Genomic DNA, 27,909 nt, shown 5'->3' on the forward strand with positions numbered 1-27,909 from the left:
GCAAGCTCAGCTTAATAAAAATTTTTCTTTGCCCACTTCCTAACTGTTCCTCTCTCTAAATTCTCTCTTTTGGGTACAGAGTAGAAATATGTGCCCAGTTCCTTAAGTCAAATGCCTGGAGTCAGCAATGACTCACCAAAGGGGTTCGTCCTTAAAACAATGTCTTTAATCTGTGCCAGCTTCTCATTCTCCATGGCCAGTACCTTAATGAAGTCTCTCATAGTTTCTTTCCTGTCAATTTTTCACATTACTGCCAAATTTTGTTTTTGTACATCTGATTATGCCATTTATTCCTCAAATATTTATTGAGCACCTAGTATATGTCAGGCACTGGTTAGGCCATGGAGAAACAATGCGAAAAAGGATAAGGAGGAGGAGGGGCAGACAAGACACTGGTTCTGGGCCTCATGCAAGTTACAGTCAGGTGGAGGTGAAATATGAAAATCCTGCCTAAAATCCTTCAGTGGTTCCCTACCGTTTTCAAGATGAAGCACTTCACCCAGTTGCTCCTGTTTATTTCTCTAGTATCTAATCACTGGCCTTCGCTCTTGAAGTCTCTGCAATCACAATGCACACTTTTTTTTTTTTTTTTAAAACATCCTCCTCTCTCCCTGATTATCTTCTACCTTCTCTCAGGGTTCACTATAGGTATCTACCTTCTTCAGGACGCCTTCTGGAACACGCTCTTCCTCCTTTACCTACACGCCTAGATAGTTCTAACACACCTCATACTTACCGCTATTGCACACTATCAGACTTTATTGTGATTCTCCGTTCTTTTGCACAACTCTACTGCGATCTCCGCTTTGCGTCCTCAACGCATAGCAAAGTTTGATTTATAGTAAGCAATCGACATTTTTGGGCAAACCGAACTAGGTAGACATCTAGAAATGCACCCCAGTAAAAACAAACGTCAACACATCACTTCTGCATACTGACAAAAGAGTGACTTGGAATAAAACTCCTTCCTCCGCTTCCCCTAGCCTTGCTGCCTGAGCGAGGGCAGCGACCCTGACCGCCCCGCCTCTCCCTCGCAGGACGAGATTCTGCTGCACGCCCCCTAGCGCCTTCGGCTGACGCCGCAAGAATGGGAGGGTGGAGGTGAGCACGCGGTCCCACGCCAGCGCATAGCGCATGCGTAGACCCTGGGTCTCGGCTTGGATAAGGAGAATCCAAACGTGAGGGGTGTAGACCTCGGATTCAGAGGCTCTTACTTCCGGCGTTAGAGTGGTGACTCCTATTCTGTTCTTCCTCCACCGTATTTTGGTGTAAAATCTAACGCTTGAAATGTGACTGGGCAGGGAGCAAGGAAGAGACTAGAGGGTTGTCAAGCTTTTCTTTGTCCTTCGTTACCCCTCCGGGCTTGTGGGTTGGACGGTGCCGGGTCAAGGCGCGCGGGGGCGGAAGCTGCGGTTGCGACGGCGGCGGCTGTCAGAGTTGGAGAGGGGCTGGACCGGGCGGCCATGGAAGGTCAGCGCTGGCTGCCGCTGGAGGCTAATCCTGAGGTGAGCGCAATTCGGGTCAGGGACTGGAGCCGCGGGCTTGGGACGTAGGGAGCCGGGCTGCTACTGCAGTCCCACCAGCGCAGTGTGTCTCTAAATTGTGTTCTCTGTTTCATTTTCAGGTCACCAACCAGGTGAGTGAGGTGTCTATCGCTTGGGACTCGGAGTCCTTTCTGCCTGCTGGGTCAGCTTATGTCCGCCTACATCTCCACGCTTCTTAAGTGTCCGAAGTTTAATTCCGTAAGGGCTCCTCTTGTTCTGTTTCTGGCGGGTCCTCCTCTTTTACGGCTTCCCACCTGGGCTCCTGAAGATGCTCCCAGCCTCCTCAGCCCCTCCTTTGGTCCCATTTCGCTGTCATCCCAGTTTCCTGGGACCTCGGGATCAGAGACTTGAGGAATGTTCAACCTAATTCCTGTTCCTCTTCCCTCTTGATTGTGCCTCTTGCTGATGCAGATTCCATATTTTTCCTTACCCTCTACCTTCTGGATGACTAATTTGCCTACACTTCCTGACTCCAAGCTTTGTAAACTCGCCCACTCAGTCCTTGTAATTTCATCCACCACCTGCACTATGAAATCATCTTCCAATCATCTTCTCTTGTCCCATCAAGTCACTTCTCTTACCTGCCACGCCCCCTTTCCCTCCCAGTCTTTTAAAATTGGAACTTTAGTTGATTTATACTTTAGAAAGCACAGTGTGATAGTTTCCACGCCATTCTGTGCCACTTACAACCCTTAAGTTGAGCATTAGACAGTGGGCTTTGGGGAGGAAATGAGGGTACATTTCCCAGTCACTCTATTAAAGGAACAATAAGTGCTCCCAGGTATAAACTTTTGACTTGCCCAGGTGGGTCTTGTCTTTTCTTGTTTTCCATTCTAAACAGCTCCTTTACTTTTTACTACCCCCTTAGCATATCATACGATGTACTTACCTTCCCCTTGCCCGGTGATCTTCCTTCTCACGAAGGAATAAAAATTCATCGGATACTTAAAAAATTAAATTTGGTTCTCAAAGCTTGTAGCAAATTCCTTATATAAAGAATGTAAGTAGAAATGCCTTATCTTAATGGTAGCAGCATACTCTTTACCTTCTTATTCAGCTTTTCTGAATGTTTTTGAAATGACTGTGTTTCTTCTAACTCATATCACTTTAGTGGTCTAGAACTGTAAAAAACTTAAAATCCAACCTGTATCTTTCATGTTATTCTTATGGCACCCTTTCTTATCACGTTAATTTTCTTTTGTTTTTCTTGCTTTGAAATTCATGTTCTTTTATTCCTTAACACATTTTGTTCCGTTTGTCAAGAGAGAGAAATCTTCAGATTGTTCAGATTGTAAATCAGTATTTACAATTTCTGATTTAGTGCCATAGGGCATAAGCTTATTTCATTCAGATCTAATCCTAAACTACTATTAGATCTTTATGAAAACTCAGTTGACCATATATCTGGGAGTCTATTTCTGGACCCTGTTCTGTTTTTTTGATCTGTGTGTCTGTTTTGCCAGTACCATACTGTTTTGTTTACTGTAGTTTTATGCCAAGTCTTGAAATCAAATAGTATGAATCCTCCAACTTTGTTCTTCAAAAACAAAATTGTTTAGGCTATTCTATTATCTTTTCAGATGAATTTTAGAATCAGCTTGTCAATTTCTATAAAAATCCTGCTGTGATTTTGATGGTGAGCACATTGAATCTGTAGATATACTTTGGGGAGAATTGACATCTTGATATTGTCTTGCAGTCCATGAACATAGTACTTCTCTCCATTAAGTCCCCTTTGATTTCTTTCATCAGTGTTTTGTGGTTTCAGCATTTCAGCATACAGATCTTACACATATTTTATTAGATTTATACCTAAGTATTTGATGATTTTTGGTGTTACTATAAATGGTACTATTTTTTAAATTTCAATTTCTAATTGTTCATTGCTATATATAAATACGGTTGATTTTTATATATTGACTTTGTTTTCTGCTACTTGCTAGATTTACTTATTACTTCTCATGGCCGTTTTCCTTTTTAACATTCTGTTGATTTTCTCTATAGACAACATGTTGTCTGTAGATGGACAGTTTTATTTTGTCCTTTCCAATTTGCTTTTTATTTCTCTTTCTTACTTTATTGCAGTGGTTAGGTTTTCAGTACAAGGTTGAATAGGAGGGATGAGAGAGGAAATCCTTGTCTTGTTCCTGATCTTTCAGGGAAAACATTTGTTCTTTCACCATTAAGTATGATGTTAGCTGTAGATTTTTGGTAGATGTTCTTTATCAGGCTAAGGAAATTCCCTTCTTTTTCCACTTTACTGAATTTTTTAAAAAATGAATCAGTGTTGAATTTTCTTAAATGCATTTTTCTGTCTCTCTTAGATCATCATTTAAGGAAGAAATAATACTAATTCCACACAAACTCTTCCAGAATATAGAATTATACAACTCATTTTATGAGACCAGTTTACCCTGGTACCAAAACCAGACAAGGGCATTATAAGAAAAACTGCAGACAGTAAATATCCTCAATATTAACAAATAGAATCCTGCAGTATATAAAAGTAGTTTATCTTGGTATTGGAATGCATTTATCCTGGTGTTGCAAGGCTGGTTCACCATTCAAAAATCAATTAATGTAATTCATCATATCAACAGACTAAAGAACAAAGCTATTTTTAGATGATATTGTTATTTGTTTTAATGAGCTATAAGCCTGTATAACTGGAAAATTATTTTCTGTGATTTGGCTGCCATTGGATCTTGTCCCCGGGTGATCTTGATAGATTATAAAAGCACATTTAGTCATTCACATTAATTAAATAATATTTTTGAGTACCTCTTATATATAGTACCCTAATTCTGAACAGTAAATAGTTATACATTGGTGATCAAAACACATGATTTTCTGCTTTTCCATCCAGTGGGGAAAGACAGACAATGAATAGGTAAACAACTGATTAGCAATTGTTATACGTACAATGAAAAAAATAAACTGAGTGCTGTGATGGAGACCAGTAGGGAAAACCTAGTAGGTTGGATGGTGACAGAAAGCCCCTCTGAGGCGACAGAAAAGATGTTAGTTGGTACCTGATTCTGTTCTTTGATGGTATACTTTGGTGGTGGTTGAATTTATTTTAAATTTTTTATTAAAGAAGTAGTGTACTTTTGGTTTTTTTTGGATGCGTGGTCTGGAAATCGAACCCGGGTGTTCCGCATGAAAGGCGGGCATTCTAACCACTGACCTACCCGTGCACCCAGTAATGTACTTTTAAAAGGCTCAAGAGTGTCTAAGAAGTGATTAGTTTTAACCAATATTTTTGAGGTCCTTTGTTTATTCTCTGTGTACTAGTGGCAGAACCAAGAATAAAACATGGAGATTAACTAATTTAAAATTTGGAGAATTAATAAATTAAAACACAGATAAATCCCGAGTACAATATCTACCCCCATCCTGTCTTACTTCCTCAACTTAATGGAATTATAGGCCTTTTACCTGATCTTGACTGTCACCATCTGAGAGTTGTATGTGTTATTATTGTATTCTTTGAGCAAATACTGTTTTATACTCTAGTGATGGCTAGCGTTGTATTAGAATGGTCAGCATATGTCGACTCTATACTGATCATTGATTGTTAGACATTAATCTGTCTCAGTAGATGTGGTAAGCAATGATTTCTCTTGTTAGTTAGTAGGCGCTCAACTCCTGAGAATACTTTGTCGTGCTACAGATAGCTGATATGTAGAATAAAATCATTTTACTGGTGGAAAAATTATTTAAAAATTTTAAGTTCTGCCTCATGTAGTGGTATATATGTATTTAGAGGAGTAAAAGCATCTTACAGCTGATGGACAATTATAAATAATTTAGCATCAAGATTTATAACTTTAAAAAGTGATTTACTTCTTGTGACCATATTAGATTTTCATCTTGATTGTTTTTTGTGATTTGAGTATAGCATAGAAACACTATTTAAAATACTGTTATGTTTTAGATACAATTATTTTTTATATAGAAACCCTTAAAATATTATTAATTATGATTTTATTGAAGAGGCAAAGTATTTTTTAACCTTTTTATTGTATAGTATAACATATATACAAAGCAAAGAAATAAAAAAGCAATAGCTTTCAAAGCACTCTTCAAAAGTAGTTACAGGACAGATCCCAGAATTTGTCATGGGCTACCATACGATCCTCTCATATTTTTTCCTTCTAGCTGCTCCAGAATATAGGAGGCTAGAGGGCGTAAATACTTTTTTATCATCACAATAGACTTTTTTTCTTTTTTTTTGTGAAAATAACATATATACAAAAAAGATATAGATTTCAAAGCACAGCACCATAATTAGTTGGAGAAAATATTTCAGAGTTGAGGCAAAGTATTTTCTAGCACATTATCCAAAGGAACATAAATTCACTTTAACATAGCTACTTTATTTCAACTGAATGCTTAGAATTGGAAAAATAATTATCTGTGATCTGCTGGATTATTATTATAAACATGCAAATATGTGGATCCCATCTTAAGAAAAACACCTTTGTAACCCTGTCCCCCTGTACCTTTACCTCCTCTTTGCTTCCTTTGTTTGTAAACTTTACACAAAGATTGTCCATAGCTGCGGTCCCTACTTCCCCATCTCTCAGTCTCTCCTGATTTTACCCCTATCTGGATGAATTCACTCCTGTCTAGCTTTTCTTCATTCCTGTCTAGTTTGCTTTTATCCCACCATTCCACAACCACTGCTCTTATCAAGTTTGCTAATGATCTCTATTTTGCCAAATCCAGTGGTCACCTTTTTGTCACGATATTTATTGACCTCTCAGGAGCATTTGGTAGAGTAGCCCGTTCCATTCTTCTTGAAACACTGTCTTTTCTTAGTTTCTGTGATATTTCTGCTTTCCCTCCACCTTTCCTGTCTGCTTCCTAAATTCTCCTTTGTAGATCATTCCTTTATAACTTTTGAGGAGGTTCCCAAAGCTTATTCCTAATCTTTGCTATTGGCATTCTCTCTCTAGTGTTGTTTTCTGTTATATAACTTTAATACCATCAATTGTCATATGTTTGATCTCCACATTTTTTATGCCTTGACTTCTCTACGTAATTGGAAACCTATGTATTCAACTACCTCTTTAACATTTCTCTCTGGCTGTCTTATAGATACCTCAAACCTAATATGGACAAACCAGAAATCTGGATCTATGTCCCCTCACTTCTCCCACAAACCCATTTTTCTTCAGTCTTCCAAGGACACCACCATCTATCCAGAGCTCAAGTCAGTGTCATTGACTCTTTTCCCCACTATTCTGTTTTGGAGAGGCTGTATTTTGACATAGAGCATAGTCTCTGCTGTTGTAAGGCTTAAATAGAGCGTAGTTTCTGCTCTCTCATCTGCCAGCTCTGAGACCATGATCCTAATCTTTTTGTGCCCAACTTTCTTCATTTCTAATAATCTCTCCAAAGTCATAAAATTGTTGTAAGGATTAAATAAGTTCCTATGTGGGAGTATGTACTCCATGAATGTTGCTATTTAAAAAATTCTTTTCTTTCCCTTGCTCCTTAGATCCAATTTTACTCCAACTCTTATAGACTCTTCCTTCAAATTATATCTCAAATCTGGTCATTTTCTCCATTTCAACTACCAGAGCTCAAGCCACTATCATCTTTACCTTGGACAGCTGCGGTAGCCTCCTAACTAGTTTTTATACTTCTCCTTTTGCCTTCCTAAAATTTGTTCTCTGTATGTGCCCAAAATGGTCTTATAAAAACGCAAATCACATTTTGTGACTCCTCTGCTTACAGCACTCTAGTGGTCTTGTACCACCAGACCACTATTTAAGTGGTCTTAAATAGTCGGGCCCACCTGATCCCGCATCTAATAGAGAAACTAGTCTCTTTATTTTGGTGAGAAGGTGAATTTATTGTCTGTTTTTACAATCCCAGACAGACAAAGACATGGCAAAGTTCTAGAAGAAAGCAGAAAAAAAATTAAAAACTAAGTAAAAGTCACAAGATTCATTAAAATTAAGTAGCAGTTACTTGCTTCATTTTGTTTGGTTAGCATATTCTTTCTTTGTGAACCAATCAAGCTTTTGATCTTGTCCTTCAAGAGGTAGAAGTTACTGATATTAGTTCATATCATGTTTCATTCCTACAAGCAGAACAAGGGAAGGTTATGAGGGACAAAAAGTAGGCTTTTCATTAAAATTAGACCAATAGCAAACTGTTTCAACAAGGGCTTTCTCTTTTGCACGGGCAGGCACCTTGTAATGAATGTGGGTCTCTGGCATGGCAGGTGAGAACTCTGCCTGCTGAGCCACTTTGACCCACCCTCAACAAGGGCTTTTTATACTTAACATAATTTGACTGCTTGAGTAAAGTGATTATACCAAACAGTTTTTTAAGCTACTGAGAACTATACTAAGCATTTTCCAGCTAAAGAATTAAGTATTTTTAATTTATCCATCTGTGTTAGTTAGATTCAGTTGTTAACTTGGCCAGGTGAGCATACCTAGTCTTGTTGCTGCAGACGTAAGCCAATGGTGCGTGAACCTCATCTGTTGCCAATTACATCTGCAGTCAGCTAGGAGGCGTGTCTGCTGCATTGAGTGACGTTTGACTTAATTGGCTGGTGCTTAAATGGGAGATTGCAACGTAGCACTGCTAGCAGCTCGGCATTCCTCATCTCAGCACTCGCAGCTCAGCCCAGGCCTTTGGAGATGCAGAAAGAATTCACCCCGGGGAAAGTTGTTGGAACCCAGGGGCCTGGAGAGAAGGCCAGCAGAGACCATCCTGTGCCTTCCACATAAGAAAGAACCTCAGTGGAAAGTTAGCTGCCTTTCCTCTGAAGAACCAACAAAATAAATCCCCTTTTATTAAAAGCCAATCCGTCTCTGGTGTGTTGCATTCTGGCAGCCAGCAAACTAGAACACCATCTAATCTGTCTTCCATTGCTTGTCTTTGGAAGAGAATTCAAGCTACTTACTATGGGCCTTACTATGGGTCCATGTCTCTGACTCCCCCGACCTGTGTCCCACTCATGCTGTGGTGCAGTCTTCAAATACCAAAGCTGTTCCTGCTTCATAGTCTTTGTACTTGCTCATCCTTTGCCTGAGTCATTCTGTTCCGGGTTGTTTCATGGCTGCTGCCTTCTTGTTATTTATGGCTCAACTGAAAGTCACCTCCTCGTGAGTCTTTCTTTACTTGACTACTTAGCTGAGGTATCTTTCCAAACCTGTGCTGTCATTGTCTTGTTTTATTTTCTTCATAGTATTTATCACTGTGAAATAATCTTGTTTATTTATGTGTTTATTTGTTTATCACATGTATTCTACCACTAGAATGTAAGTTCCATGAGACAAGGGATATTGCGGTTTCAAGGATGGTACCTGGGCCTATAGGGGGCACTCAACTGTTTATTGAAAGAATGAATAGATTATATCTAGCTGTTTTCTGCTTAAGGAAATCCTCTGTCAAAATTGTGTTTAAAGTGGTCATGAATAATTTATTTTTTTATTAAGCTAATGAGTAAATACATAATATTATAAGAGTTGTATTTTTATAGAGATAAAATCTGCTTTCCTGTGACTTTCTTGAGTTGTCTGTCAGTCCTCCTATTGAATCCATACAGAGTAAATCTAATCACTCTTCAGTGATGTTATTACACATATCTGGGGACAATGACCATAAGTTTAAGTCCTCTCTGCATATGTTCAGATTCTCCAGCTGTGATGTCTTCCAAAACCTTATCATTCTTGGTTACCTTCCTTTGTTCCTGTTTCTGTTTGTCATTGTGAATCATAAAATATGACTCCCAAACTGATATCATTTTCCACATGAAATAATCTGTACCGAGTACAGTGGATTATTACAACATTGTTTTGAATGATACTTCTTTTGAAGTAGGCTAGCATAGCATTAAAAAGAAATAGCATTGTAGTTTTGACTTGAATTTCCCTAATGGCAAAAGATGTTGAGCATCTTTTCATGTGCTTGTTGGCCATTTGTACACGCTCATCTCTAGAAGTTCTGTCCCGCATTGCCAGGGAGATTTACACCCCTGGGAGTCATGTCTCACATTGGGTAGAGGGCAGTGAGTTCACCTGTTGAATTGGCCTTTGCCCATTTTTTATTTATTATTTTCTTTTTTGGCATGGCAGACTCTGGGAATCAAACCCGGCATGGCAGATGAGAATTCTGACACTGAGCCAATAATGTTGCACTGCCCTTTTTAACTTTTATTTTTTTTAATCTTTTTTGTTGTTGATATATTAGTTCCTTTTTCTTGGTAGTAAATCCTTACCAGATACATGATTTTCAAAATTTCTCCCCTTTCTGAAGCTCATTCTTTTTTTCAATGCCTACATAAAATGTCATTTTCCCCATTTAATTAAATTTCATTTTTTATTTGTTTTATTTTTATTAAATCTGTTAAAATTCATTTTGCTAGTTTCCAGACTTTAAAAAGCTGTCATTTTCATATTTAACTATTTATTCTCCTAGTTCTGCACCTATTAATGACTACTATTATACTTTTACTAGAAATAATATCAAGCTATTATTAGATAAGTATAATTTCCTTATAATTCAAATCATTATTAAGTTATTTATAGGGCAGAATATGTAACGGACTTGAGCAAACCATTAAAGCTCAGAGAAAGTGGCTTTATAACAAATTTGAAAAGAAAGTGTATTTTATTTCCTGTTTTTAAAAAATAAAATCATTTTTTTTGTTGTTGTTTTTTAACATTATCTCCTGAAGAATGAGGAAAAGTTAACTCGGTGTTGGGTGCAGGGACTGTTTTAGTTTCCTGGCTGTTAAAACAAATATCATACAGTGAGTTGGCTTTAGCAATGGGAATTTATTGGCTCATAGTTTTGAGGCTAATAGAGTCCAAAATTGAGGCAGCAGCAAGGCAATGCTTTCTTGTTGAGATTGCTGGCTGCCAGCAATCCTTGGGTCCTTGGCTTTTCTGTCCTGTGTTAATGCATATGACAGTACCGTCTCCTTTCCTTCCTCAGTTTGATTGACTTCCGACATCTGGCTGTTCCCCATGGCTTCCTTTATGTATTTAATTTCCTTTGCTTATAAGAATTTTAGCTATATTGGATGACGGTTGATTCTCATTCAGTGAATTTTAGCTATATTGTATGACGGTTGATTCTCATTCAGTTTGGACACAACTTAACTGAAAACATTTTCAAAGGCCCTATTTTCAAATGGGTTGACAACCACAAGGCAAGGAGTTGGAACCTAAATATGCCTTTTGTGAGGGACATGGTTCAGCCCCAGTGGGGGCTGACAGTTTTTCAGATGTAGAGTCTAGTTTGTGTACAAAAACCTGGAGAGAAGAGATCGTTATAGACCCTTTGAGAAATGAAGGGTCAATTGTGGCGAAATTTAGGGAGCAAGGTTAAAAAAAAATAATACTCCAAGTGCTGAGCAATGAGGTTGGAAAAATCAGTAGGTTGCACAGCATCTAGCCTGATGTGAGTTCTAGTGGTGTTACTTTGGAAAATCACTTAACCTCTCAGATTCAGAGTTCTCATTGGTAATAGCAATATAATAAAAACTACCTTGCCAGTTGCAATAAAAATTAAATAAAGTGAAGAATGGTAGAGATTCTAGCATGTTATCTGACATGTAGTAGTCTCAAAAAATATTTACAGGTAATTTTATATATTCTTTATCCAGTGGAGAAATTTACCATTGGGCTGTAGAATACAAAAGGTAAGTTGACTGAGGATCTTTTATGGCTACATATTCTAATTTTTTCATTATTTTTCTTTATTGTCTAACATTTTAGAAGTTTTGTTGGTCGTGAAAAAATCAGAAAACTAATCAGTCAGAATTTTTCATGTTACTTTATTACCCAGTACTTAAACTAGAAAAGAATGGTATTAGAAGATTTAAAAACCCCATTAGCCTGCTTGATGCAAATGGGATGCAAATAATTAAATGTATAAAGATGGCTTTGCAAATGCATACATAGAATAGTTTTCTTTGTGAGTTTCTGGGTTTTTTTGGTATGGTTTTAAAACTTATCTTAAATTTATCTCCAGTTTTATAAATCTAAATAAAGCACTTATGTTATCAGTTCTTTAAATTTATAACTTATGAACTACATATAGCTGTTATAAAAGTAATGCATTAAAAAATATTGAAAAATGAAAAGTTGGATGCATGTCACCCAATTTGTAACATTTTAGAGAATTTCCTTGTTCTTTCTCTATTTTCAAATAATTTTAAACACAGTTCTTTTTTAAAATTATTAAAGTTGGACTTTTTTTATTTTTTAAGAATGAGAGGTAAAAGTTGAAGTTTTTCTTTCCTACCCTCTTCCCACTTCTAGAGCCAGATACTATTAACTGCTGCTTTCATTATTTTTATTCTTATGATAACTTCCAGTGTGAGTCTGACTTAGAGCAGTCTGGATTCAGAGGGTATAACTAATATATTTAATAGATATGAATTGAATTGAAATTCTTTTTATCTATTTCCTTTGATTGGTAATATGGGTACACAGTTAGGAAAAAGTACGATTCTGGTTCAAGCCTTTATTATTTAATCATTCACTATGTCCTCAATTTGATATTAATTAGTGACTGTAGTTGGCACCTTTGGATCTTGGTACTTTTTATGCTTATTACTTTGGTTATACAATGAGGGCCGTTTACTTCACAGAAATTTACAGTGGATGATGCTCTTCTTGGAGAGTATGCCTTTTTAGGGCTGTTAGTCCTGTGTAGATGGTATCGGGAATTGTTTAAACAAATGCCAGATTTTAGATGATGGATCTTTCCTACCTCTTTAACCTGGCACAAAGACACCCAAATATTTGTTCTTCATTATAAATGAGGTCTAATTGACATATGTAGATGCACAGATGGCTAGATTATTTAAAATGGAGATCTAATATTTAGCTCAGTTCAACGAATATTATTTGGGTGTCTTTGTGGACTTGCCAGGTACAATGCCAGGCAATGGGATTAAAAAGATAAGACAGAGTTCCTTTCCTTGACTTTGCAGCCAACTTTAACCATTTTTATCTTTAGAAAGAATTGAATATTAAGAAGGGCATAGACTAGGATTCTTGAGGAAATGGTAAAAGAAAACTGAAGAAGTTTGGAGTGCTTTAGTAAATTTTATATGTTTTAACTATTATAAATACGAATCAAATGAAGAATGGATAGAGTGTAGAGAAGTCAATTGATCTTCATGGCTCCAGACTGTTGTAGTACATGTAACTTGATACAGGAATGAAACTAATATGAAAATAATGTTGAGTATATTCTGCCAAGAGAGTTTTTAATTCAGTGAATTTCTTACTGAAAATGCCTAAGACTATTTTTGACCAATGATGTTATAAGTCGAGTCCCTTCTACTGTGAGAGAAATAGAGGGATATGGAAAGTAGCCCTCTAAACAGGAGGATCTTGTCTTATAGAACCAGATTGTGTGCGAGATGAATAAAACTGTTTATGTAACATGGCATGGTTTCTATTGGTTTAGTAAGACCTAATTTGAAGATCTAAGTATATGTGATGTGATTGTTTTTCAGGAATAAATACTCAAGACACCTATTTTTATTTTTAAATTTCAAATAATGTATGAACAGTAGACACTGTATTATATTCTTGAGGTAAGGTATGACAAAATTTTTTAAACCTTTGTTCCTATATATATTATACAGAAGCTATGACCTCATAGATTAATCGTGCAGAAAATACAGGCTCCCCATACACCACCCTATCACCATCACATTGCATTGGCGTGGAACATTTCTTACAATTGAGAGATAGCACATTTTTATAATTGCACTGTTAGCTTAAACCCATGGTTTAACTTTAGAGTTCACCGTGTAGTGTAACTCCATGGATTTTTAAAAATTTATTCTATTGCCATTTATACACTCTAATAGTTCCCCTATTAATCACATTCAGGTATATATTTCAGTACTGTTAAGTGTGTTCACAGTGTTGTGTTACCATCACCACCATCCATGGTCAAAACATTTCCAACTTTCCACATAAGAACCCTGTATATTTTAAGCTTTAAATTCCTATTCCCTATCCTCACCGTGACCCTGGTAACCTATAATCTAGGTTCTGACTCTCTGAGTTTGCTTATTCTAATTGTTTCAAATCAGTGAGCTCATACAGTATTTGTCCTTTTGTGTCTGGCTTATTTCACACGACAAGTCAAGGTTCATCCATGTTGTCACATATGTCAGGACATCATTCCTTTTTACAGCTGGATAATGTTTCATTGTGTGTGTGTGTGTGTGTGTGTGTGTATATATCACATCTTATTTATCTATATTTTAGTTGATTGACACTTGGGTTGTTTCCATCTTTTAGCAATTGTGAATTATTCTGCTATGAATATAGGTGTGTGGGTAACTGTTCAAGTCCCTGCTTTCAGTTCTTTTGGGTATATGCATAGTAGTGAGAGTGCCAGGTTGTTTAGTAGCTTAGCTTTCTGAGGAACTACTGAACTGTCTTCCACAGCAGCTACACCATTTTACATTGCCACCAGCAATGAATGAGTGTTCCTATTTCTCTGTATCCTCTCTTAACACTTATTTTCTATTTTTTTTAATAGTAGCCATTCTCATGGGTGTCATGAGAAACGGTATCTTTTTGTGCTTTTGTATTTCCGTGAAGGTTAGTGATGTTTAGCAGTAATGATGTATTTTTAATATGATTTTTGTTTCTTCTTTTTTTTTTCTGCTAGCTAAAATCTCTTTTGTGATTGTGCTGGTTTGAAAGGATATATGCCCCCTAAGAAAAGCCATGTTTTAATATAAATCCCATTTCATACAGATAGAATAATCTCTATTCGATACTGTGTGTTTGAAACTGTAATGAGATCATCTCCCTAGGTGATGTGAGTTAGTCAAGAATGGTTGTTAAACTGGATTAGGGGACGACATGTCTCCACCCATTTGGGTGGATCTTGATTGGTTTATTGGAGTTCTGTAAAAGTGGAAATATTTTGGAGAATAGAGATTCAGAGAGAGCAGAGAATGCTGTAGCACCACGAAGCGGAGCGTCCACCAGCCAGCGACCTTTGGAGCGGAAGAAGGAAAATGCCTCCCGGGAAGCTTCATGAAACAGGAAGCCGGGAGAGAAAGTTAGCAGATGACGCTGTATTTGCCATGTGCCCTTCCAGCTGAGAGAGAAGCCCTGACTGTGTTCGCCATGTGCCTTCTCATTTGAGAGAGAAACCCTGAACTTCACTGGCCTTCTTGAACCAAGGTATCTTTCCCTGGATGCCTCAGATTGGACGTTTCTATAGACTTGTTTTAATTGGGACATTTTCTCGGCCTTGGAACTGTAAACTAGCAACTCATTAAATTCCCCTTGTTAAAAGCCATTCCATTTCTGGTATATTGCATTCCAGCAGCTAGCAGACTAGAACAGAGATGATATGTGTTTTAGTTTGTAAGCTGCCAGAATACAAAGTACTGGAAATAGAACAACTTTTAAAAAGGGAATTTACTAAGTTGCAAGTTCACAGTTCTAAGGCTGTGAAAATGTCCAAACTAAGGCACCCAGAGAAAGATAGAAAGAGCCAGTGAAGTTTGGGATTTTTCTCTCAGGTGGGAGGGCACATGGCGACATCTGTTAGCTTTTTCTTCTCGTTTCACAAGACTTCCCCGTGGGAGCAATATTGAATGCGGATTAAAGAACTTGCTTTTCTGGGGTACAAGACAGTTTCCAGCTGGCACATATGCTTTTTTTTGTGTGTGTGTGTGTGTGTGTGTGTGTGTGTCATCAACTTTATTCAATATAGATACTGATTAAGAAATGTTGAATTGGCAGCATTCTCTTTTATATATATTTAAAATATTTTCTTTGTATAATAAATTAAGGTCCTACATTTTATTCTCCTATGAAATCGTAAGTTCCAAAACACCATGAATCTTTTGTTAAAATTGTTTTGCCAGATATAAGAGAGGTATTGAAGTCAAATGGGTTTCAACAGGTCAGGAAGTATGTAGTTTATTTCCTGCATCAAACACTTTCTGGTGTTGTAAGTCACTTGTATATTTTTGGCTTTATATTACTCTTTGCTCATTGATATAACTCTTGATGTCTTTCAATCAATCTATCATCTATTGATTGATCAATCTATATTATCTGTTCTATCTATCTAATTTCTACACCAGACATCATATTTGGTAAGCAAGATAAACTAAGTTGATCTTCTAAAATAATCCTTTATTTACTAGAACTTAGATACATCTTCTTAAAACAAGTGCTGAAAATGAATTTAATATTTCAATCAAGCCAACTTGTATGTATTTTTTGGCATCCTGGCCTAATATTAGGTTTAATCCCAAAGTAATGGGTTTTGGAAAAGGGGGTCTGCCTAACATTTTGTGAATTTTAAGTTTTGATTTATGAATTTTAATTTTAAGTTTTGCTGTGTCTTCCCACCCTATTCCTGGAAAGTCTTCTTTACTTTATTCTTCCTGAACATAAATAATATTTGTACTTTGTATCCCTTTTAATGTATTTTGTGCATGATACATATGTATTGATTATTTCTCTCTTAACACCATGTTGGTTTTTCTTTTACCAGTTAACACTGTACTTTTTTTTTCTTTTTACCAGTTTCTCAAACAATTAGGGCTACATCCTAACTGGCAATTTGTTGATGTATATGGAATGGATCCTGAACTCCTTAGCATGGTTCCAAGACCAGTGTGTGCAGTGTTACTTCTCTTCCCTATTACAGAAAAGGTAATTGTTATTAAGTAAGATATAAAGTTTCTGATAAATACAAAGTTCTGTTTTATTGTTAAATTAAGAGTACACTCTTCTTTTAGAGTAATGATCCCCTTCTTACATAAAATCAGTCAAATTTGGGCAGTAAGGACATCTTTAAATCTGGTTTATTACAGAGATATCTAGAATCAAATTTATAGATTGACAAGAAAGTCCTGGGTTAGTCTTTTTAAACTGAAGTAGTTTTCTTGTATAAAATATGGTTAATTTGCCTCACCGGTGTTTTTCAGATTGTGGTTACATTATGCCATTTTAACCATTTTATAAGTGTATAGTTCAGTGGTCAACTGTGTTTTAATATATAAATTATATACTTTAGGAATGTTAAAGTTTAGAGCAATGTTAACTGGGTCTTAGAAAATATATGAATAAGGCTCTGTTAACACTTCAACATGTAAAATACATAAATGTCCTTTAGTATGTAAGAAAACTGTTTTATGGAGGTAGGGGAAACTAATGATATGGATTATATTATTTTTAGGAAAACCTGTTATGGATAGGAATCACTTAGCTTAAATACAGTTTAATTGGCATATTTAGCATGCATTGGTGATTATAAATAGCTATTTAGTATCTTTGAATTTAAATTCAAATCTCCTTATATTTTAGTCAATACTTTAGAATAATGTCATGTATGCGTAGATAGCAGAGTCAGAACTTTTTTTTTCTGAATCCACCTTCAAGGTTTCCTTTCTTTTTTTTAAAAAAATTTTTTTTCATGAACAATGAACCGACATACAAATATTCTTGACATACAGTCATTCTTGACATATGAACATTCTTAAAATGGTTACAATCAATGGCTCACAATATCATCACATAGTTGTATATTCATCATTGTGATCATTTTTTTTTAATATTTGCATCTCTCCAGAAAAAGGAAAAAAAAAAAAACTCATACATGCCATACCCCTTACCATTCCCTTATATTGACCACTAGTTCAATCAACTCAATTAATTTTAACCTTTGTTCTCCCATTATTTATTTTTTTATTCATATGTTTTGCTTATCTGTTTGTACCGTAGATAAAAGGGGCATCAGATACAAGGTTTTCACAATCACACAGGCACATTATGAAAGGTATGTCATTATACAATCATCTTCAAGAAACATGTCTACTGGAACACAGCTCTACAGTTTCAGGCACTTCCCTCTACCCAAAGAGTCAGAACTTTTAAGTGCATTTTAAAATTGCTTTTGAATTTATGTCTTTCTGATCTTTCTTGGTAAACGTAGAAAACAATAGGATAAACTAAGTAATTGTAAAAAATGAAGGAGCAGCCTTTCTGTGTGGAATCATCATGGAGGCTGGGACCCTATACACTATCCTGAAAACTGGAGGGCCTTCAGGGCCCTCATTGCTGCTTAGTTTAGCAGGGCTCAGGTTCATGTACTTTTTGTGCCACCTGCTTCCACTTTGGCTAAACCACTGTACTCCTGAATTTCTACACAAATTTCCTACTGGCAGTTTCCCAACATTTGAGGGTGATGATGGGTTCTGTGTGTTTGAAGGCAATGCCATTACTTACTTTGTGATTAATGAGGAACTGTGGGGAAGTACTCCAGAGGCAGCAGCCTAGATGGTGCAGTGAGTGAGCTTTGTTGATATCAGCAGAGCCTTCCCAGCTAGTACCTGGGTATTCCCTACCTTGGGCATCATGTGCCACAACAAGCAGGCCACAGAGAATGTGAAAGAGGTGAATTTTGAAACTGCTGGATTCTCACTGTAGGTGAGGACTTTTCTTGTGGATGAACACATGACACTATCTGGACATCACATGCCTGCAAACTGTTGTGCTTCTACAAACAGGTCCTAGAGTCTTCTCTCTGCCAGGCCTTCCCCAGTGCCAGTCACTGAGTGCTCACCTGCCTTAACCGGTTCTAGTTCCTTGCTGTTTTGGGGGAAGTGAAACTGTGAGATGTCCAGTTTGATGCTAAAAGGTTTGCAGGGAGCCAGCCCAAAAAGGACACTCCATGAAAAGAGAAAGGGCCAAGGAAGGAGAAGCAGAAGTCCTAGGCTGAGCAGAAAGAGGGGAAAAAAGCAGTTGCCTCTGGGGAGGGGAGGATGAATGTGAGCAGTACCCTTTGCTTACCTGCTCAAGAGTACCTTTACATTGGATGAATTTAAGTGCAGGTACTCCAATGGAGACATACTTTCTGTGATGCTGACATATTTTTGAGAGCACTTGCATAAGGATGGCTAGTCCTTATGGTATTATGAGTATTGATTCCCTGAAGAGCTCACCGAAACTTTCCTGAGCTTAAGCTTCATCACTGGAATGTTGTATTGATTGGACAAGCTGAAGCAGAATGACTTTAACAATATCATACTCTTTGGAGCCAACAATAGCAACATCATTTCTGGAGTGCAGGTCTTTTGAGACCAGGAGCTTATCTTACCACTGAGTCCATATTGGCAGGTGGCCCATGAGGTGAATGGTAGAAACTGGATCCTGTTAGTGAGGAGACCCAGACACTTCCAAGAGTACTCTTCCTGCGAGGGAGCCTTTCAGCACGTGGGCAAAGCCTTAAATCAGGGCAAGATCTGTAAGTGAGCATTTCTTGCCCTTACCTTGTTGCCTACACCTGCCCTTCAGGAAGGTGTGAGGGTCATTAAACGGAACTGAACATTAAAAAAAATTAAGATGAAGTAGTAAATGTTTGGGAGGATGTGAGAGAAATAAGGTGTTGATGACTAGGTATATACATGCTCACACCATCCTATTCTTCAGTAATTAATGGAGCCAAATCTCATAGAAATAAAGAAATAGACTTTGCTCAATCCTAGAAATTCTGGTATCATTTTCTCTGTGCAAAAACTAGTTGGTTCTTGGGGTTTCTTCATATGAAACTTAACCCACAAAGGATAAGGCTAAGCTTACTTAAAATTAGGCCTAAGAGTCACCCCCAAGAGAACCTCTTCTGTTGCTCAGATGTGGCCTCTCTCTCTTAGCCAACATGACAGGCAAACTCACTTCCTTCCCCCTCTCTAAGTGGGACATGACTCCCAGGGGTGTTGACCTTCCTGGCAACATGAGCCAGAACTCCTAGAATGAGCTAAGACTCAATACCAAGGGATTGAGAAAACCTTCTCAACCAAAAGGGGGAAGAACAAAATGAGACAAAATGGAGCGTCAGTGGCTGAGAGATTCCAAACAGAGTGGAGAGGTTATCCTCGAGGTTATTCTTACACATTAAATAGATATTACCTTTTTAGTTAAGGTGTAATGGAGAGGCTGGAGGAAACTGCCTGAAAATGTAGAGCTGTGTTCCAGTAGCCGTGTTTCTTGAAGATGATTGTATAATGATATATCTTTTGCAATGGGACTGTGTGATTGTGAAAGCCTTGTGTCTGATGCTTCTTTTATCTACCTTATGGACTGATGAGTAAAACATATGGATTAAAAATAAATAGGTAATAGGGGAAACAAATGTTAAAATAAATTTAGTAGATTGAAATGCTAGTGATCAATGAACGGGAGGGGTAAGGGGTATGGTATGTATGAATTTTTTTGTTTTCTTTTTATTTCTTTTTCTGAATTGTTGCAAATGTTCTAAGAAATTATCATGATGATGAATATACAACTATGTGATGATATTGTGAATTAATGAGTATATATATAAAATGAAAAAAAAACAAAAACAAAACTAATTGGTGGAGGGCGGGTTCAGCAGGCAGAGTTCTTGCCTGCCACACTGGAGACCCAGGTTCGATTCCTGGTGCCTGCCCATGCAAAAACAAACAAACAAAAAACTAATTAGTAGAGAGGCAGGGCAGGATGGCGGCATAGGAAGGTGTGGAATTTAGTTAATCCTCTAGAGCAACTAGTGAATAGCAGGGAACTATCTTGAACAGCTGTTTGGGGGACATGTGCACCTGGGCACATTGTATACCAGTCTGGAATTGGTGGAAGGGACAAGATCACAGCACACAATGGTAAGTAAATACCCAAACTGTGGAGACCGGTGCCCTCCACCACTGGCACAGCAGACTCCTGGAGATACTTCCTGATGGGAAAAAGAAGCAGACCCTGCTAGGAACAAGGGAAGATAGCTCAACCAAACTCCAATTATGGTTTTAATTAACAAATTTGGTCTACTGAATACAAGCTCTGTGCAAAGATAAACCCAGAGAAAGCAGAGAGTAACCCTGAGGTTTCTCTCTTCCAGCAGAGTGGAGAAGGGACTGATGAAGGATAAACAAACAAACAGAAACAGAGGCTTTTGGAGTCTGCAGGGCTCAGAATACTGGAAAAGGGCTGTTTCCTTTTATAGAGCTGGGTACCAGTGCCAGCTCTTGACTGGTGAACCTTAGGGGCTGGGTTCTGATTGTGAAAAAGGATTCTTTTTTTCCCTCTCTCTTTTTTTTTTTTTTTTACTTTCTTTAATGTATTCTAAGTAACTTATTAGAGAAAGCCTCGAGCATTTTCAGTTTTCAATGCTGACCCAGGCAAGTGTCGAGTTGAAAGTAACCAGTCAACTGAAGGAGATAATTCCCGAAAAGACATATCTTCCCCAAGAAAAGGGAGGACTTGACCCAGCTCAAGTGGCAGTCCTCCTTCAAAGAAGTCAGACCCCAGGGGCTGGGAATCAGAAACAGTTTAACCTTGCCTTCCACCTCAGCCCCTTTCTCAATCACACTCCTGTCAGGCTGAGAACTAAATAAACTGTACCACATTATGCAGGTGGGGAGCTGCGGGCTAATGAGTGCTGGGCAGGATAGGAAAAGCACAGCATGTAGAAGCTCCATAGGAATGTCAGACAACCTGCTGGATCTTATTATCTCAGGAAAATTAAATACTGCTTACACCCTCTTACTGAGATCTGGGCCTGCTTTGGGAAAGTCTGATTGGGTTTGATCATATCTGGGGAGACTGTTCTCAAAAAAGGTTTGATATAGGTAGTGCAAGAACCAGAAAAACAAAAGCTGAAAAATAATTAAGTAGAAGTTATGCTAGAGGTATAAAATAAGTTGAAAGCAGATAGAAAACAAAGCCAACCAACAAGAAAACCCTAAGTAAAAGAGTGAAAACAGCCTCCAGAATAAACTGATCAGGGAAATCAGATGTCAAGACACCAGCAAATATGAATAATGAAGATATAGCCCAGTCAAAGGAACAAATTAGCACTTCAAATGAGATACAGGAGATGAAACAACTGATCAATATTCAATCAAACATGCTAATTCAAGTGAAATATCAAATTGATAAGTTGAGGGATGATATGGCAAAAGAGATGAAGGATATAAAGAAGGCATTGGGTGACCATAAAGAAGGACTTGAAAACAAATGAGAAAGCAAGTGACAGAACTTAAGGGAATGAAAGGCACAATAGAAGAGATGAAAAACACAATGGAGATTTAAAACATCAGATTTGAAGAGGCAGAAGAAAGAATTAGTGAACTAGAGGACAGGATATCTGAAATCTTATACACAAAAGAACAGATAGGGAAAAGAATGGAAAAATGTGAGCAGGGTCTCAGGGAATTATGATGACATGAAGCAAATGGATATGCATGTTATGGGTGTCTCAGAAGGAGAAGAGAAGGGGAAAGGGGAAGAAGGAATAATGCAGGAAATTATCACTGAAAATTTTCCATCTCTCTTGAAAGACGTAAAATTAAAAATTCAAAAGTGCAGTGTACCCCAATCAGAATGGATCTACATAGACTTACTCCAAGACACTAATTCAGATTGTTGAATGTCAGAGACAAAGCAAGAATTCTGAAAGTAGTGAGAGAAATGCGACCCATCACATACAGAGGAAGTTTGATAGAACTATGTATAGATTTCTAAGCAGAAACCATGAAGATGAGAAGGCAGTGGTATGAATGCTCTTGTGAAGCTTATGTCCTGCTCTTGTAAAGCTTATATATGTGGTGTAGAAACTTAGCCGACGTATAGGTATGCCTAAGAGTACTTTTGGAGGACTTGTTTTGTTGCTCAGAAATTAACCAGAAACAAAAGTGCAAGTACTATATTGTCTCACTAATATGAACTAACATTAATGAGTGACCTTTGAGAGTAAAGGTTGAGAGCACAAGTTATCAGGAGATAGAGGGTAGAAATTGGACATTTGATGCTAAGGAGTATACAGAATGTTCAACAGGACTGATTGTAGAGATCCAGAAATGGCACAGTACTATCTGATGGTAGCACAATATTGTAAGTAAACTGAACAAAACTGAGTGTGAGTATGGTTGAGGGTAAAGGGCTGGGGGCATGTTTGACACTAGAGGAAAGATAGAGGATCAAGTCTGAGATGATATAACTTAGCGATGCCTAGAGTGAGCAGTGGTGGTGATTGAATGTACAAATATAAGAATGTTTTTGCATGAGAGAGATAAAATGAATGTCGGCAGTGCAACATGTTGAAAGTGGGATGGTGTACTGGGATTGGAGGTGATAATGGGGGAATACCAGCAATGCAAACTAGGGTCTATAGTTAACAATAACATAATATGCTTCCAATGAATGTAACAAAGGCGATTTTCCAAAGCTAAATGTCCATAAGAGGTATGGGATTCTTTGCAGAAGAAGTGGAAATGTCCTCATATAGATTGATGATAAAGGCATGGCTATGTGATTATGCCAGAAACCATCAATCTTTTTACTTACGTTGGATTGTATGATGAGAGCATAAAACTGTTTAAAAATGAGCAGAGATACAAGTGCCAGAGAAAAAGTGGAAAGAGAGAGAGAATGGTATCTAGTCACTGCTGATAAGGAAGTAGAGTGTTGCAGCCCCTCTGGAGGGCAATGGGGAGTTACCTCAGGAGGCTAAGGGTGGAGTTGCCATATGATCTTGCAACTCCTTAGTGAGGTGTATACTTGGAGGAACTGAGAACAGGAACAGAAATGGACATTTATACGCTGATGTTTATAGTGGCATTGTTCACAATTTACAATGGATGGAGGTGACCTAAGGGTACATTGACTGAGGAATGGAAGAGGGAACTGTGGTATATATATCCAGTGTACAATTGAGTGACTGCAAAAAGAAATGAAGTTATGAGGCATGCAATGATATGAATGAACCTTGAGGACAGTATGTTGAGTGAAATAAGCCAGAAACAAAAAGACAAATATTATAATGGCTCACTGATATGGACTAACAATGTGTAAACTCTGAAAATGTAGTTCGAGAGCATGGGTTATCAGGTGACATCCTGTTGTAAAGGTACCTAGATTGAAAGCTCTTACAGCAGTCACATCTGTTCTGGAGTTGCAACCATAATGTCTAAGTTCTGAGATGCTGAGGTATTTGTGTATAACTTGGTCATTTTTTGGAACTTCAGATATTTGTGTGACACTCAGAGCTAGAGTTATGTTGCAATGAAAGTCAGCATTACCCTATATAGCTATTGTTAAAAACACTGAAAAAGTGAACAGACTTTAGTTAGAGATATGAATGAAGTTTATTTGGGTAGGACTAAAGTAAATTGGACTAAAGGATAAAGGATGATATTGACTGTGTTTTAAAACCTCAACCTCTGTGTGAGACCAAAGGAAGAATGTTTATTTGGTGAAATTTATATTTTGGGTAGCATACTATCTAATTTAACTTGTATGGTTATTTTATTCGAACACCATAATTACATGGAACCTGTGCTGGTTTGAAAGTATGTATGTCCCCTAGAAAAGCCATGTTTTAATGAAAATCCCATTTCATAAAGGTAGAATAATCCCTATTCAATACTGTGTGTTTGAAACTGTAATCAGATCATCTCCCTGGATGATGCGATTTAGTCAAGAGTAGTTGTTAAACTGGATTGGCTAGCAACATGTCTCCATCCATTTGGTTGGGTCTTGATAAGTTTCTGAAGTCCTGTCAAAGAGGAAACATTTGGGAGAATGGGGGAGATTCAGAGAGAACAGAGCAGAATGACGTAACCACAAGAAGCAGAGTCCACCAGCCAGCGATCTTTGGAGATGAAGAAGGAAAATGCCTCCCAGGGAGCTTTATGAAACAGGAAGCCAGGAGAAGAAGCTAGCCGATGACGCCATGTTCACCATGTGCCTGTCCAGATGAGAGAGGAACCCTGACCGTGTTCACCATGTGCCTTTCTAGATAAGAGAGAAACTCTGTGTTTACTATGTGCCCTTCCACTTGAGAGAGAAACCCTGAACTTCATTGGCCTTCTTGAACCAAGGTATCTTTCCCTGGATGCCTTTGATTAGACATTTCTATAGACTTGTTTTAATTGGGACATTTTATCGGCCTTAGAACTGTAAACTAGCAATTCATTAAATTCCCCTTTTCAAAAGCCATTCTGTTTCTGGTATATTGCCTTCCAGCAGCTAGCGAACTAGCGCACAACCTAAATAGAGAGTGAGATCATGTTACTTTGAACAGGTTGGTGTGATGCCCTGATACAGCCCAGAGTAATCAGGGCAGAAGATTAAAAAGTATTTGCAAAGTCCCCTTGACAGACTGAAAGAAAAAGGTGAAAATATTCAACTTCCCCACCTGGAGAATTCCTGATATTCTTGCAAGCATTGGGGACTGCCAGTTTGATAGGCCAGGTCCTTGATCTTGGGGTTTGGCCTTATAAAACTTATTCCTGCAGAGGAGAAGCTGAGCCTACCTATGATTATGCCTAAGAGTCACCTCCAGAGAAACTCTTTTGTTGTTCAGATGTAGTCTCTTTCTCTAAGCCACTTTAGCAGGTGCACTCATTGCTGTCTCCTCTAAGTGGGACAAGACTCCTGGGAATGAGGCTGGCCCTGACAATGTGGGAGTGAGAAAACCTTCTTGACCAAAAGGGGGAAGAGAAATGAGACAAAATAAAGTTTCAGTGGCTAGGACATTTCAGAGAGAGTCAAGAGATGATTGTGGAGGTTATTCATATGTAGTCTATTGCTACCCCTTTACAGTTTTTGGTGTATAGAAGAAACTAGAGGGAAATACTGAAATTTTTGAACTGTAATCTGATATCGTTGATTCCTGAAAATGACTGAATAACTATAGAGCTTTTAAGGGTGTGTCCATGTGCTTGTGAAAACCTTGTCCAGTGTATAGACAGATGAGTAAGAAAAAAAGACAAAAAGTAAATAGACAATGGGAGAGTATGCTGGGGGGGTATTCTTTTTTACTTTATTTTAATTATTATTTTTTTGAGTGATGAAAATGTTCAAAAATCGATTGTGATGAATGTACAGCTATATGATACTGTGAGCCACTGATTCTATACTTTGGATGATTATATGATATATGATATGTGAATATATAATATATCTCAATAAAAATAAATTAATTAGCCTCAGTTCAAGTTAAATAACATTGAAAATCTTCTCTGCTTCAGGGTTCAACAATATAAATTATAATAAAAGAAGAGGTATTTCTTCATATTTGATGTTTATAATATTCATAGAATTTTAGGGTTAGTCATTTTTTGTTATGACCCATCATTAGACCAAACACCTAATTGTATTGTTGAAGTTGTGATTATTTTGATGTTGTGTAGTTAATTTGTGAAAGAGTTGAATTTACTTTCTCTTATTTTCGTGTTATTTTTCCATTTTTTTGAATATTGAAATAAGGCAGTAGATAACTATCCCAGGGCCTCAATTTTTAGGAGCAGTAAGGAACTGAAAAAACATCAGCAACTTTAAGCTAGGCTTTCTTAGCTGCTGTAATGCAAATGTGAGTTTATGATATGAATTGGAAATTTCCCAAGTCTTTGATTTTTATGACTTTTTTTTAAAAGAATAAATTAGATTCAGTCACCTTAATTTAGTGGGTCATCAGGATTTTTTAAAAAGCTCATGCCTATTGTTAAGAAGAACACAATTCTTTAAGTATTATATAAGTATGTATATATAAGCAAATATGTATATAAATAAGTATGTACTTATGCAAGTAGAGAATATAATTAGCACTTGCCCCCCCCTTTTTTGATGTCTCTAATAATTTGATGAATCCCATGTCAGTTTGTAAGTGGCATATTACAAAGTTGCCTAAAGGATATTAAGTGAATGTTTTAGAAGATACAAACTGTTTTCCTCTTTTAAGTTCTAATTTAGAAACTGAATATGTTGTTGGAAATGACTTGAGTATACTAATAGCAAAGGAATTGTCATAAATACTTCATAATCCCTTTAAATAAACTTTTAATTATAGTGTTTTAAATGTGTGTTTTATAGTACTGTTTATAAGCAGTAAATCATAGTTGAGGGTGATATCAGTTTGTTCTCTCTGATATTTACACTACTTGTTCTCAGCAGTTTCTTGACCATATTTTCTTTCTTTGGTCTGCCATAATTGCTTTTCCTTTCTTTCCCTATACCTGCTGTTAACATTTTAGGATTCTTTTCCCATAAACATTAAATTTTGAGAAATTGGCAGGCTTTATTTTGCCTTGTCAGCAAGGAATGTTGATATTAAAAAACAAAAGACTGAGCTTTATGAACATTTTTGCATAAGCCCTTACTGTAGTGAACCTTTCCAGTTTTTATCAGTTGAATTTATATGAATTAATTAGTGTTGATCCAATCTGGGACTGTTACTAAAAATTTTTATTTAGAAGTACATGCATAAAAATCACCTCTTTAAGCATTGATACATTCATTGTTAGAGATTGTGTTTCTTAATTATGGATTTCTATAGATATCATTTGTTTCCTCTGTTGCAGGAATTGGCAGACTTATTCTGTAAAGGGCCAAATAGTAAATATTTTCCAGGCCTATTTTGCAAGCCTCATAGTCTCTGTTGGAACTATTCAGCTTTGTCTTGTGTCATGAAAACAGCTGTAATAGACAATATATAAATAAAACTTTTCTTACAAAAACAGATAGCAGTCCAGATTTGGCTCCCAGTCTATAGTTTGCCAATCCCTGCTCTATTGGAATGTGCCAATTTTAGGAAAACAATAGAATCATCTTTCAGCTCTCCTCCTCACTCTCTTTCTCCTGCTTCCACACTCTTTTTTTTTTTTTTACTACTTTATTATTTTTGACCCCCTCCCCCTTTTTTTTTACAGTGAAGAAACTAAGGCACAGAGTCATTAACTTGACAGTCACATAGCTAATAATGGAGGAGCCAGGATGTGGTCCCAGGTAGTCAGCTGTAGAGCTCACACGTTTGACATTTGTTGTTATACCATATTGCTTTTACGACCAGTTATTAAAGATAATGGTGAATGTTTATTATGAATATAGTGGTTATTAATATATTGTGAATGCTGTAAATATAGTATGATTTTTAACTGGCAGAACTCCCTTTATTGTTTCTTGTAGGTCTGGTATTTTGTTGACAGATTCTTTTAGGATTTGTTTGTCTGTGAAAATTCTAATCACTCCCTCAGTTTTGAAGGACAATTTGGCTGAGTACAAAATTCTTGGCTGGAAATCTTTCTATTTCAGAATCTTAAATATATCATATCACTGCCTTCTTGCCTCCTTAGTACAAATTGAGTAGTCTGAATTCAGTCTTAATTGGTTACACTTGTATGTAGTAGATTGTTTTTCTTGCCACTTTCAGGATTTTCTGCTTCTCTTCAGCATTTGGCAGACTGATTAGTATATGTCTTGGGGAAGACCTGTTTGAATTTACCCTATTTGGAGTTCACCGGGCTTCTTTTTCTTGCATATTTATATCCTTTATAGGGGTTGGGAAGTTTTTCCCA

The 27,909-nt window shown here is 37.2% G+C and overlaps 1 protein-coding gene and 1 pseudogene across 1 annotated transcript in view; both read left to right on the plus strand.

The window, feature by feature from the left end:
* Positions 1 to 1,196: 1,196 nt before the first annotated feature.
* The window catches only part of UCHL3 (ubiquitin C-terminal hydrolase L3), a 70,282-nt gene continuing 43,569 nt past the window's right edge, over positions 1,197 to 27,909 (plus strand). Inside the window, exons 1-3 of the mRNA XM_077158435.1 lie at positions 1,197 to 1,505; positions 1,625 to 1,742; positions 16,109 to 16,237. Coding sequence (XP_077014550.1) covers positions 1,695 to 1,742; positions 16,109 to 16,237 — 177 coding nt within the window. The 5' untranslated portion in view covers positions 1,197 to 1,505; positions 1,625 to 1,694. The remainder of the gene's footprint in view (positions 1,506 to 1,624; positions 1,743 to 16,108; positions 16,238 to 27,909) is intronic.
* On the plus strand, positions 17,585 to 19,513 carry LOC143679399 (elongation factor 1-gamma pseudogene; annotated as a pseudogene).

This window comes from Tamandua tetradactyla, chromosome 4 (assembly GCF_023851605.1).
Source record: "Tamandua tetradactyla isolate mTamTet1 chromosome 4, mTamTet1.pri, whole genome shotgun sequence".
In the NCBI taxonomy this organism is placed as follows: domain Eukaryota; kingdom Metazoa; phylum Chordata; class Mammalia; order Pilosa; family Myrmecophagidae; genus Tamandua; species Tamandua tetradactyla.